At 38.9% G+C, this 12,536-nt stretch overlaps 1 protein-coding gene across 1 annotated transcript; it reads right to left on the bottom strand.

Annotated features, from left to right (window-relative positions):
• Positions 1 to 2,620: 2,620 nt before the first annotated feature.
• On the bottom strand, positions 2,621 to 9,479 carry si:ch211-157c3.4 (Lipopolysaccharide-induced tumor necrosis factor-alpha factor homolog-like). The gene is made up of 5 exons (XM_054608153.1): positions 9,400 to 9,479; positions 4,711 to 4,754; positions 4,484 to 4,585; positions 4,196 to 4,382; positions 2,621 to 3,385 (listed from the first exon to the last, which is right to left on the bottom strand). The coding sequence occupies exons 2-5, from the start codon at positions 4,748 to 4,750 to the stop codon at positions 3,268 to 3,270; spliced, it is 447 nt and encodes a 148-aa protein (XP_054464128.1). The 5' UTR covers positions 4,751 to 4,754; positions 9,400 to 9,479; the 3' UTR covers positions 2,621 to 3,267.
• Between the last annotated feature and the right edge of the window lie 3,057 nt (positions 9,480 to 12,536).

Genomic DNA, 12,536 nt, shown 5'->3' with positions numbered 1-12,536 from the left:
TGCAATACTTCCATCAGTAGGTTCTATCACCACTGTGATAATTCAATCAACAAAATAGTAACTTATCAGACCTGTGTATGAATGAAAATCCTGTTTGCCACTTTGAGTGAGATGCTAATATTAGCATGCTAACATGGAGGTATAATATGCACCATGTTCAAGATCTCAGCTTAGCATGTTAGCATCATAACACACCTATATATATATATATATATATATACATACATACACATACACACAGTGGGGGAAATAATTATTTGATCCCTTGCCAATTTTGTAAGTTTGCCCACTGACTATAATTGTTATGGTAGGTTTATTTTAACATTGAGAGACAGAATATCAAAAAACAAATCCAGAAAATCACATTATATAAAAGTTATAAATTGATTTGCATTTGATCGAGTGAAATAAGTATTTGATCCCCAAACAAAACATGACTCAGTACTTGGTGGAGAAACCGTTGTTGGCAAGCTCAGAGGTCAGACGCTTCTTGTAGTTGGTCACCAGGTTTGCGCACATCTCAGGAGGGATTTTGGTCCACTCCTCTTTACAGATCTTCTCCAAATCCTGAAGGTTTCGAGGCTGTCGCTTGGCAACTCTAAGCTTCAGCTCCCTCCACAGATTTTCTATGGGATTAAGGTCCGGAGACTGGCTAGGCCACTCCATGACCTTAATGTGCTTCTTCTTGAGCCACTCCTTTGTTGCCTTGGCCGTATGTTTGGGGTCATTGTCGTGCTGGAAGACCCATCCACGACCCATTTTCAGTGTCCTGGCTGAGGGAAGGAGGTTGTCGCCCAAGATTTCACGGTACATGGCCCCGTCCATCCTCCCCTCGATGTGGTGAAGTCGTCCTGTCCCCTTAGCAGAGAAACACCCCCAAAGCATAATGTTTCCACCTCCATGCTTGACGGTGGGGATGGTGTTCTTGGGAGTTATAATCAGCATTTCTCTTCCTCCAAACACGGCGAGTTGAGTTGATGCCAAATAGCTCGATTTTGGTCTCATCTGACCACATTACCTTCTCCCAAGCCTTCTCTGGATCATTCAGGTGTTCATTGGCAGACTTCAGACGGGCCTGTACATGTGCCTTCTTGAGCAGGGGGACCTTGCGGGCGCTGCAGGATTTTAATCCATTAGGGCGTAGTGTGTCACCAATGGTTTTCTTGGTGACTGTGGTCCCAGCTGTCTTGAGATCATTAACAAGTTCCTCCCGTGTAGTTCTGGGCTGATCCCTCACCTTTCTCATGATCATCGATACCCCACGAGGCCAGATCTTGTGTGGAGCCCCAGACCGAGGGCGATTGATGGTCATTTTGTGTTTCTTCCATTTCCGAATAATCGCACCAACAGTTGTCTCCTTCTCACCAAGCTGCTTTCCGATGGTCTTGTAGCCCATTCCAGCCTTGTGCAGGTCTATAATATTTTCCCTGACGTCCTTAGACAGCTCTTTGGTCTTGCCCATGGTGGAGAGGTTGGAATCTGATTGATTGATTCTGTGGACAGGTGTCTTTTATACAGGTAATGAATTGAGACAGATGTCTTTCATACAGGTAGCAAGTTGAGATTCAGAGTACTTTCTTAAAGTGAGAGGACTAATCTAACCGGTCTGTGGGAGCCAGAATTCTTGCTGGTTGGTAGGGGCTCAAATACTTATTTCACTCAATCAAAGGCAAATCAATTTATAACTTTTATATAATGTGATTTTCTGGATTTTTTTTTTGAATATTTTGTCTCTCACTGTTAAAATAAACCTACCATAACAATTATAGATCGTTCATTTCTTTGTCAGTGGGCAAACTTACAAAATCGGCAAGGGATCAAATAATTATTTCCCCCACTGTAAATAAAAAAAATAATATATATATATATATATATAATAAAGAAATGGCCATTGGTTGAAGGAAGTGGAGCACAAAGCCTTGGTTTTTGATGAATATGTGCTTTATTTATGAGATTATCAGGAGGACTATACATACAATCGATGACAAGTAATACAAGTTTAGGTTTAGGTTATATATATACAATACTCTGTGTAAAGGTGTACACACACAATCCTTTGGACACTTTTTTATGTTGTAGCTTTTATGTTCGATTCCACTGAATGTGTTTGTGTGTGCTCACAAGAAAAAAGAATGACGGACATAAATGAATGAACCTTTCTTGTAATCTAACAAAGAAAATGTGAGAAATCTGTTACACCCGCTACATCAACAAATACGATAAGCCTACGAAATGAGTGGTTGGTGTGGGACGGGCCTGAATTATTGTTTCAGTTTGTAAACAGAGAAAAAAAAACTACCATTCAATCAATGGTCAACTCATCTGGAACCCGAACTGTAAAATAATCTATTCTCTCAGAAAGCATCTTGAGTATCGATTATGAGGCGCAAGTTGTGACGTTCCCTTCAAACGGACAGCTGGTCTGTTTAAATATTCAAATGCACAATCCCTTGAAACATAAAGTATCTGATAAAGTTTATATACAAGCCTTCATTTCAACGACATAATGTATGCAGAAGTTTCTGAAAAGGATAATAGAGAAAGTTTTTATTTTATTTTTTTCTGCTGAAACGGCTCCCAAAAAGTGCATGGGGTACGTTTAACCCATTTGTGCCCCTGAACTATAATTTTGTGTTTTCTGGGCTTCCTTTAAGCACAAAATCTTTTAAAAACGGTCAAAACGTTTTGCTATGAAGTGAGTTTTTATTAAATCTAGTCTTTTTTTCTCTATATTTCATTATATTTTAACATTATATGCCCAAAGAGATAAGAAAATGTCTCTATTTAAAAAAAAAAACTACAAGGAGCACATCAGTGGTTTGGTATCTATGAACTCAAAACACGTTGAATTTCAAAAATGTGCACAAATATGCATTGTATAAAAAAAATCATATGGAAAACATTTAACAAACACATTGTTAGCTTTTTTTCCTCATTCTTCAAAAAAAATCCTGACTTTTGGCTTTTGACATTTCATGTGATCAAAAAAAAAAAAAATTGAAAGACTTTAAACCAATCATAACAAATTATCCTTATCATGATAAATATAGCCAAGTGTTTGGGCACAAATTAATTAAGTTAATTTAACTTGCCAGAGCACGTGAGCAAACGTGAGCACATGATATTTAAGCTCTGACAACTCAATGACATCCCAGTCTGTTTTGCTGATGATATGATGTTTGATTTTGCTTCCATAGAAATAAGCTCCATTACAAAGGTAACAGGGTGTTCTTCCTTATTTCTATAAAGAGAGGCCCATCAGCTTCATCATTTACAGCATTTTTTCTTGTTGACTTGCAGCACTCTGTTGCAGCGGGGGCACGTGTGATACGCATCCTTGAAGTTTTTCATGAAGAAAGGAATCAGGCAGCAGCACAGCACTAATCTGCAACACACACACACACACACACACACACACACACACACACACACACACACACACACGTTAGTGTCATGCAGCTGTATGCAAACATTTGCTTTGTTTTGACCATTATGCTTTTGTAGTGTTGTTCATTTTACTGTTAGTTTTTTTTAAAGGGCTGTACACTTCATTTGGACCCCAACTTGACTGAAAAACTATATTTAAACTATATTTATGAAAAACAAAACATTTTTTTGTATGAATGAGGTCCATTCGGCAGCTTTTTGCCTGCAAGATGGACTTTAGCTCAATATTTTCACCTCAACCTGAATGCCAAATAATGAAAATAAATATTATTAAAATCAGAGAATGTCCATTATAATACATAGGCTGGTAAAAAAACAAAACGTCTCTCTGTATGTGTATTGACTGTCATTTGTTCATTTGATTAACTGAAACTTTGTTCTGGGTTTTGACATACTAGAGTACAATATCAACTGTAGCTGGCAAAGAGCCGATTCATCGACCGATCAGTCTTTTTAGTCTTAGTTGACCAAGATTTCTTTAGTCGGTTTGTCATTTTTTAAAATGTTTTTTCCATGCTGAATGACTTATTAACAAGATAATTATCAACAAAAGACTTAAAGTGGTGAATTTGTGTGATTCTTTGTATAGTAACTACATTTTAAAGATCCATCCATTAAGTCATCTTATCGATTAGTCGACAAGGAGAGCTCTTTTATTGTGTAAAGCGGTCCTCTAGTGTGTTAATGTGTTAATGTGTTAATGTGTCCATCCCAAATGGTCAATAACCGCCCTGAAGCACACACTCACCCGCAGCAGATGAAGAGCAAACACATCAGCCAGGCGTACGTCCCCGCTTTGTAGGTGACGTTGGTCATGACCTGCTGCTGGCAGGAGGTGCAGGTCGTCATTCCGCCAGAGTGACCCAGACTGTCATTGTAGCTCACAAACTTATTTTTGCTGTCTCCGGTCTCCATACCGCCTCCACTGGTGAACACTGATGGACGGAGGAGGAGGGAAACATGAAAGTTAATTACCTCTGTGCTCGAGTGCATTGTGGGTAAGAGTTTTGACGTTGGTTTCCAGGTGTGAGTTTACCTGGTGAGGCATGAGTGCTGTTTTGCTCATTTGTGCTTGAGTTCGCGTTGAAGGGAGTGTGTGTGTGATAAACCACCACGTCAGCCGGACCCTGACCTTGAACTGGACAAGTAGAAAAAGGAAGGAGAGAGGAAATTAGAGGAGTTAAAGGGCCAGTCTGATGATGATGATGATGATGATGATGATGATGATGATTGTGTGTGTGACCATGGTGTTGTCAAGGTTACCTGGTATGATGTAGGAAGGAGGTTTTCCCTCTGCACTCATTGTGCTACAAAGAGAGAGAGAGACAGAAACATATTGTTACCAACTGCGCTCCTCTTCATCAGCAGTGATACCCTATGAAACATACTAACATCTATATCAATACTCTAACAATACTCTCTCCTCATGAGACAAATATGATGCTGCGTTTAACCACCGGATGGAGCCAAATCCTGACAGATGGAGCTAAAAAACATCTGACACTTATTTATGTCAGCTCAGAGTTTATGTACTGCGTATTAGGATGTTTCTATGGTCAAAATATTCTATCACGATACAGGTCATTTCATATGGCGATAACAATATATGTCACAATGTGGCAATTTAAAATAAAAAAATAAAAAAATGAAATAACCATATGGTTAATAACAGTTTCATGTGCAATTATAGAGAAAACATATAAAAAATTCCCAGCTGTTCAGTGCATTCCTACACAAAAATACAGTGTAATCAGATTAAGACAATTCTTCTATTTAACTACACTTTAAGCTTCCAATAAGCAGACTTCCTATCAATTCAGATTTTCTGAGAGATTTGAGTTAGTGTGCTTGTTATTATCAATATAGGCAACTTAATTGTGTATCACTTTATCATTAAATATGATTTCATCACGATATGATTCCAATGATAGAAGATAAATCATCATATTGAATTATCGCTCAGCTCTGGTGTCATGGCTGATAAGTGTGGTCGCTTTTTGAAGTCTCTTTTTCTGTTCACACTGAAAATACTAAGTCAGCGAGGAGGACGCAGGGAATTATTTTTGTTTTCTTTTTTATATTTAAATTATGATGTTTCATACGGCTATAATATTATCTTTGAAACTGCATGACATCTTCAGCTTACTTTAAAGAAGATGCGAAAACACATCAGCAATGAAAACAGGTTTTTTTCCGATTCAAATCTTAAGGATTACAACTTTAACATCTGAGCCTTTAAATATCATTATCAATCTAATTAGAGCTTTAAAGTTACTTAATTATGTAATTCAAATCGCTAAGATTTTAACTTCAATACTTCCCGCTTCATCAAATATTATTCTATTATTCTATTAAGAGCTTGAAAGTTACTTAATTTTGTGATTTTGAAGAGAAACTAAGTTGTTGATGGAATCTCACGACTGTAGCACTGTGTAGATTTGAGTAAGTTTAATGCATTACTTAACAATGTATACATATTTAACGGATCAATAACTTCACACTGTAAAGCGGGCTGTTCCTCTGTTCATCACAATCAAACAGCTTCTCAACTGTTTTTTAGGTCATGTGACCAGATTAATGTAATGATGCCACACAGGAAAAACCTGCCTAAAAGATGGACATGACTGGAACATAAAAACATAAACACACTCCAGCATGACTAAGCATTTATTTTAACACTAAAACACACACAGAGGAGACACTTGCTCCACGATCATCCAGCATCATCTCTGTATGACGCTCAGTTTATCTCTCTCTATCTCTGACACACACTAACGCAATAACTGATCTTTATCTCGCACCAAAGATTGTAAACAGGAAGTGGACGTAATCACCGTGGCGTCACTGAACTACGGTTTTGAACCTTGAATTTGGAATTTTGGCCGTCGCCATCTTGTTTTTTTGCAACCAGAAATGACACAAGAGGGTTAACTAAGTTTTTAAGGCGACCAAAAATGTTATGACTAACTTTAACAAACTGAAAACACAAAAGTGTTAAAGTTCGAAGATTTGACAACGTCGATGGCCGCAAACCGTCGATCACAAGGCCCGAAAGCTTACTTTGCCTTTTGGTCTAATGACTCTAAATGGGACCTTAATTTACTAAATGAACATCATGCTGTATTGAAAAAGATTTTTAACTAGAGATTGAGACCATAAACCATAAATGTTTACTGAAGGAATAAATAAAGTTAGAAGTAGAAACATTTTCTAGTAGACTTTTATACAATCAGACTTCTTTTTGCAACCAGAGGAGTAGCCCCCTGCTGGTCAGTAGAGAGAATGCATGCTTAAGACACACACACACACACACACACACACACACACACACACACACACACACACACACACACACACACACACACACACGTTGGCCAGCATACACCCGTGCAGGAATGCGACCGAGCTGCATGCTTCTCTGTGTGTCACAGACCGAGGGTGTGTCACTGCTGCCTCGCACAAATCTATCTCAAATCTGTTGATTGAGCTCATCTGGGAAAAAAGCAATAACAACCTGACATTGTGTTGACAGCTTTCTTTTAAAAAGTTATGACTACATGAAAATGTAGGGACATCCCTCACAAAAGTCAATTTAACTGTATCTCCACACCTTCAACATTTTACGGTTCATTCCTTCCAGTCTGATTCTCAGTAACAGCTGCTCAGTCTGTTTTGATGACAGCTTGGGTAAAAGCTGATTGTCATGGTGGAAGAACTGGTCTGGAATAACTGGCTGAGTTGCTCTTTGCCTCTTTGGCTGCGTTCCACTGGGCTATAAGCAGCTGGCGCATCATTAATTGGAAACTTTGGGTGTGTTGTGTTCATGATGGACAAGGAAATAGTTGTATCCAGCAGCCTCAGAGAGAGTCCTGTTTTTTATGATTGTTTGACATGTTTTCTATCTCAATGAGTGGGAAGATAATTATGCTTGGAGAAGCACTGCAGAGTGGCTTCAGCACTCATGATGCATTCAAGATCTCTTGAAAAAAGATTGATGGTAACATCGTGTAAATCCACTCACAACATTGCTTCTATCACCATGAAACAATTAGAAACAAAGAGCTGAATTTATGAAAAGGGGCCATTTTGCTGGTGTTTCTGTCTTCAGACGGGACATAATGCTGCTGATGGAGACGGAGACGACTGGGTGCGGCTTCTGAAAAACTCATCTGCCACGTTGCAGAGATACTTTAAAGTCACAAAGGGAGAAAGTTACAGTCTGCTGATCAAACAATACATCGTCTGTTAGAGAGGACGCAGTCACGTGACGTCAGCTCAGACGGTGGGTGCTTTCTATGAAGCTCCATCTCTGAGGCCGGTGTCGTGGGCGTGAATTAATGGAGGAAGGATTGGGTGCGACAGATCGAGAAAAACGGGCCCAGTTAATGAAGCAGAACCATCTTGGTGACAAACTAAACAATCGTAAAAGAAAAGGATAGGATGAAATTCCCAGAGAGCCGATTGGCGAAGTTGAGTTTGGTGAATCTCAGTCTTTCTGATGCCTAACAGGACGACTTTTCATTCAGACAAGTCAACACCCTGAGAAACATCTGAAGGTGTGGCCTGACTGTATGTGACATCTGTGCTGGTCAAACCTGACTCTCTCTCTCTGTTCGTGCTCTTCAGATGCACTTTAACGATCAACTGACAAAGGAGTGGAAATTACCCATCAATCACTTCAAATAAAGACATGGAGTCAATCCAACAGCTGTAGAGATTAAGTTTAACTCATTCAGAGCTCATGAGTTCAACAAAATGTTTTCTTTTTCCGTAAGTCGAGTCTCTGATTTTCCGTCTGATACTTGTTCTGATTGGACCCCAAATCAGCCAAAACACATGTTTCAACCCAAAATACAGGACAGTTTATCTAGCTTACATTTACATACTTTAAATATATATATAAATATATGTGTATATATACAAAGACAAATACTAAATTCATTCAGGAAAACAAAACATTTTGCCCTTTTCTCAAAATCTCACGGACACTTGAATGACTTGTCAAATCAAGTAGATTAAACAAAAGTCAGTCAAGTATTAGATTCAGTCTGATCTCAGTGTGTCTAATCCAAACAGAAATAAGGATGATATGTCTTGAAGGGGAGTTTTTCTTCATTCAATGCAGGCCTACAGCCTTGCCTCTGGGTTCCTGATGTTGAGAGTTCCGGCCTCTAACTTTTCAGTTTGTTTCATATGAAACCCGTCAGCACTTTAGGACACTACTCTGTCTCATTCAGTCATGAGTCATTAGTGTGATGTTCAGCATTAAAAACGCAGAGACAGCAACAACAAGAGAAAGCTGCTTCTGCCAGAACTACTGTAAAAACTACTACTACCTACTACCACTTATACTCAGGTTCATTACAGTAGCATCTAAAATCTCAGTTTTTGACTTAAAGTGTTTGTGACAAGATTCTACTGCAGACCCTCTGTCTTTTAAAAAGTAGAGTAAGTCTGCAGCAGGAAGGACTAAACACACACAAATATGTACCATGAACTTAACAGATTCTAGTAGTAGTACAGCTGAATGGCTCATTCACTTTCTGTCTAAGCTGATGAACAAGAGCTGCATGTCCTCTTGGTTACACCCATGTACGTACTGCTCAAAACCTCATATACCACACAAATACAAAAATAAAACATGAGGACAAGAGGAGGCAAACTATAACAATAGTGACAAGGAATAAGCATCCAAATTAAAATGACTTTCCGTCAGAAAATGTTCCTGCAGGCTGAGCTGGAACCCATAAAACCACCTGTCAGATTTAGGTCCCAACAGATGAATTAAAGCTCAAGATGAATATTCTTTTCTGTTTTTCTTTACATCTTTCTAATATCTACCAATCCGTTCCCGCCTGAGCGTTTAATGCATTGTGTGTAAACTCAAGAAACTAATCTAAATCAGTGCAATCAAATCTTCTTTTCCATACATCCGATATTATCTCGTCTTACCTTTGTTGGTTGTTGCAGTCGGTATACAGAGATGTGTGTAAGCTGCTGCTGCTGCTGATGTAGTTTCCAGACTGATTGTAGCGACGTCCACCTGTCTCACCTGTAACTCTACAAACCCCTCCCCTAACACGCCCACAGGCCCCACCCTCACTGACAAAGACTGAATATGCTGCATGAATGAGTCACTTGGTGGTTTAGGTGTAGCTTTGAAATGCTGAACTGGTCGTCTTTTTAACTTGTTCTTTGTTTCTATGAGATTATTGAGGGTGTATGTGTGTGTGTGTCACTCTCTAGTAAGAATAACCAGTTTCCCTCCCGCTGCTTTGTATTCAGCAGACTGTATTAACTGACACTGACTCCAGGCGATCATCATTTTTTTTAACGTGGAATATGACCGGAAGACAGTCAAAAACGATTGAGTGACACAAGTGTTAACATGTGTTAATATGACAATTTTCTCCCATAAAAATGTCAAGAATTTTATATTTGTAGCATGAAAGAGAAGAAAAATGACCCAATCAAACAATATGCAGAAAGCCTGGAGGCTGGAGTCCTGAGTTTTGTGATTTTAGGGCAAAGGTTGCCAGAACAGAAACACATTGGACCAAACAGCAGTTTAAATAAGATTTTATCCCAGAACCCCCGTCCACAAAGACTTTTGAGCTATAATGTGTGATTTTGTGAAGAATTACATAAATTAATTTCTCTTTTTTTGTTTAAAGCAGAATTTGTATGCTTATTTCGCTTTCTTTTGGATAATTATATGAGAAGATTGATACCACTGTCATATCTGTCTGTTAAATATAGGCTAGCAGCAGGCTAGTTTAGCTTAGCATAAAGACTGGAAATAGTGAGAATCAGCTAGCCTTGTTCAGTATCAACGTCCTCTTACATGCACCTCTAAAACGCAATAATTAACACGATATACAGAATGTTGTCTGTTTAATCTGTAGAAAAGGCTGTTTTTTTGGAAGGAAATAGCCCAGACAAGAAATAGCGTGGCCAGTAGGTGATTTGTTCATTTTTTTAATGGTGTTAACATTCACTCGCGACTAGCTAACCGACGACTCTTTTATTCGCAATTACAAATCCATCTGCTACTTCAGCACCACGGACAGCGCCATGGCCTTATCAATACATAGCGGAGTAATGCTACTTATATTTCAGAGCCATTGTCGGGGCTATAGATTGCGACTTGCACCGACATCAGTCAGATAAAGGATCAATAGATCAGTCCGACTGACATGTTAAACTAAACAACCCCTCTGCAGGTTCACAAGGAGCATGCCTTTTGGTAAATTTAGCAAACAATAAAGGTCTCCGTTCAAATCACCGACTGAGTGCGGCATAAAAACAGTGTTTTTGACCTGATTAGATAAGATATTACAAGTTAATTGGTGACCCTTTGCCATTCGTTGAGCTAAGTAATGCTATCAACTGATGGCTGTATATTAATACCAGACAGATATGAGAGGGTTATCAATCTCCTCATATACAGTAGCTCAAAAAATCATGTGCATTTCCAAAAACATAAAAGTATTCCTTAAAGGCTAAATGTTTAATGTTGCTCTTTTCAAACTTTTCTTTATTATGGTGCTTCAAACAAACATAATGGAAGTAAATAAGAAACACATGGCCACACAGTATGTAAAAAATTCCCACCAATCCTTTAACATTGTTTGCCATTGATAGACAGTAGACTACCAGGAGGTGGTGAATGATGCAGTGTTGAGAGGTTCGGCTATAGAAACTGCACACAATGCAATGATTGACGCCCAAAAAAAGGGCTTTTGGTTGCATTTTGCCGGTGAGAACACGGCTCGTTCAGGTTCATTTGGAACGTACAGAGTTTCTTTTTCTTATTCTTAACGTTATTGAATTTCAGCTCAGAAGATGCCGGGCCATGTTTCCATTTTCTCTCAGTCTGCTGGAAGCCGGCCAGCTGAACCACATTTTTCTACTGTTGGTCACTGGATCACAGAGTACTGCTGGAGGTAGAGGGCCTTGCCTAAAACACACCTTCACATGTATGGAAGGGATGTATGAGAGGGAGGCTGGAAAATAACGAATAAATAATGATATTCATCATGTGTAGGGAATCAATAAATTCCAGCCCAGAACCTTTTCTAAAGGCAGAATGCGTCAACCTGTTTGACCTTTTATCGTTACAGACTAGTGCTGCAGGAGTGCACAATAAAAAACATAATTTATTTTATTTTATCTGTAGTAAATATTATCCAGTAAATACAAATACCTCCCCAATTGCTCCTTCACCTAAAAACAGATAATTTACAGTAGTCAAGGTGTGTCTTTGTGTGTGTGGGGTGTTTCCTCTGCTCATAATGACAACTGGGTGAGGTGGGAGTGTGTGTGTTTGTGTGTTTGTGTGTGTGTGTGTGTGTGTGTGTGTGTGTGTGTGTGTGTGTGTGTGTGTGTGTGTGTGTGTGTGTGTGTGTGTGTGTGTGTGTGTGTGTGTGTGTGTTTCGACGGGCCTGATGAGCAACATTCCAGAGTTCAGACCAATCCCTACAGAATGTAACATTCAGTAAAAAGACTGAGGTGTGTGTGTGTGTTATGAAGTTTTGTATAAACTGGGACATGTTTGAGTGATTACATGGCCTTAATAGCTGTGACACAAGCTATTTTTTCAGACCTAGTTATTTCTATTACAGAGAACACGCGCAGGATTACATTTTTGTTGGTTCTACTGGCATTAAAAAATGAATTAAAAATGAATTGTAATAATATTGATCTTTTTGCATAAGCACTTTTGAAACCATAGGTAAAGCGAGACCAGTTCAAACAGTACGCCCAATATAATGAAATTGAAATTAAACTTATAATGGGATAGAAATAAAATGGTAAAGTATGAACACTGTAAAAAAGAGGTCTGTTTATAGGTGCTAAATTCGAAATTCAGATCACATCTATGATTAAGGGATTGCCTCAACATGGCTCTCAGCATTGCAATGGCTAACAGCTCAAACAAAGGCAGCAGGGCAGAGAGAGCTATCAGTGTTTTCCTGAGGGTGAATTGGAAGGTGATTGCTACACTTCTGCGACGGCGTGGTGGGTTGGGTCGGCATTATAAGCTCTACGTTCATCCTTTAACTCTTCAAGTGATCCATTACTTTTAG

Source organism: Anoplopoma fimbria, chromosome 11 (genome assembly GCF_027596085.1).
Source record: "Anoplopoma fimbria isolate UVic2021 breed Golden Eagle Sablefish chromosome 11, Afim_UVic_2022, whole genome shotgun sequence".
NCBI lineage: Eukaryota > Metazoa > Chordata > Actinopteri > Perciformes > Anoplopomatidae > Anoplopoma > Anoplopoma fimbria.
This window is presented reverse-complemented; position numbering and strand designations above follow the sequence as displayed.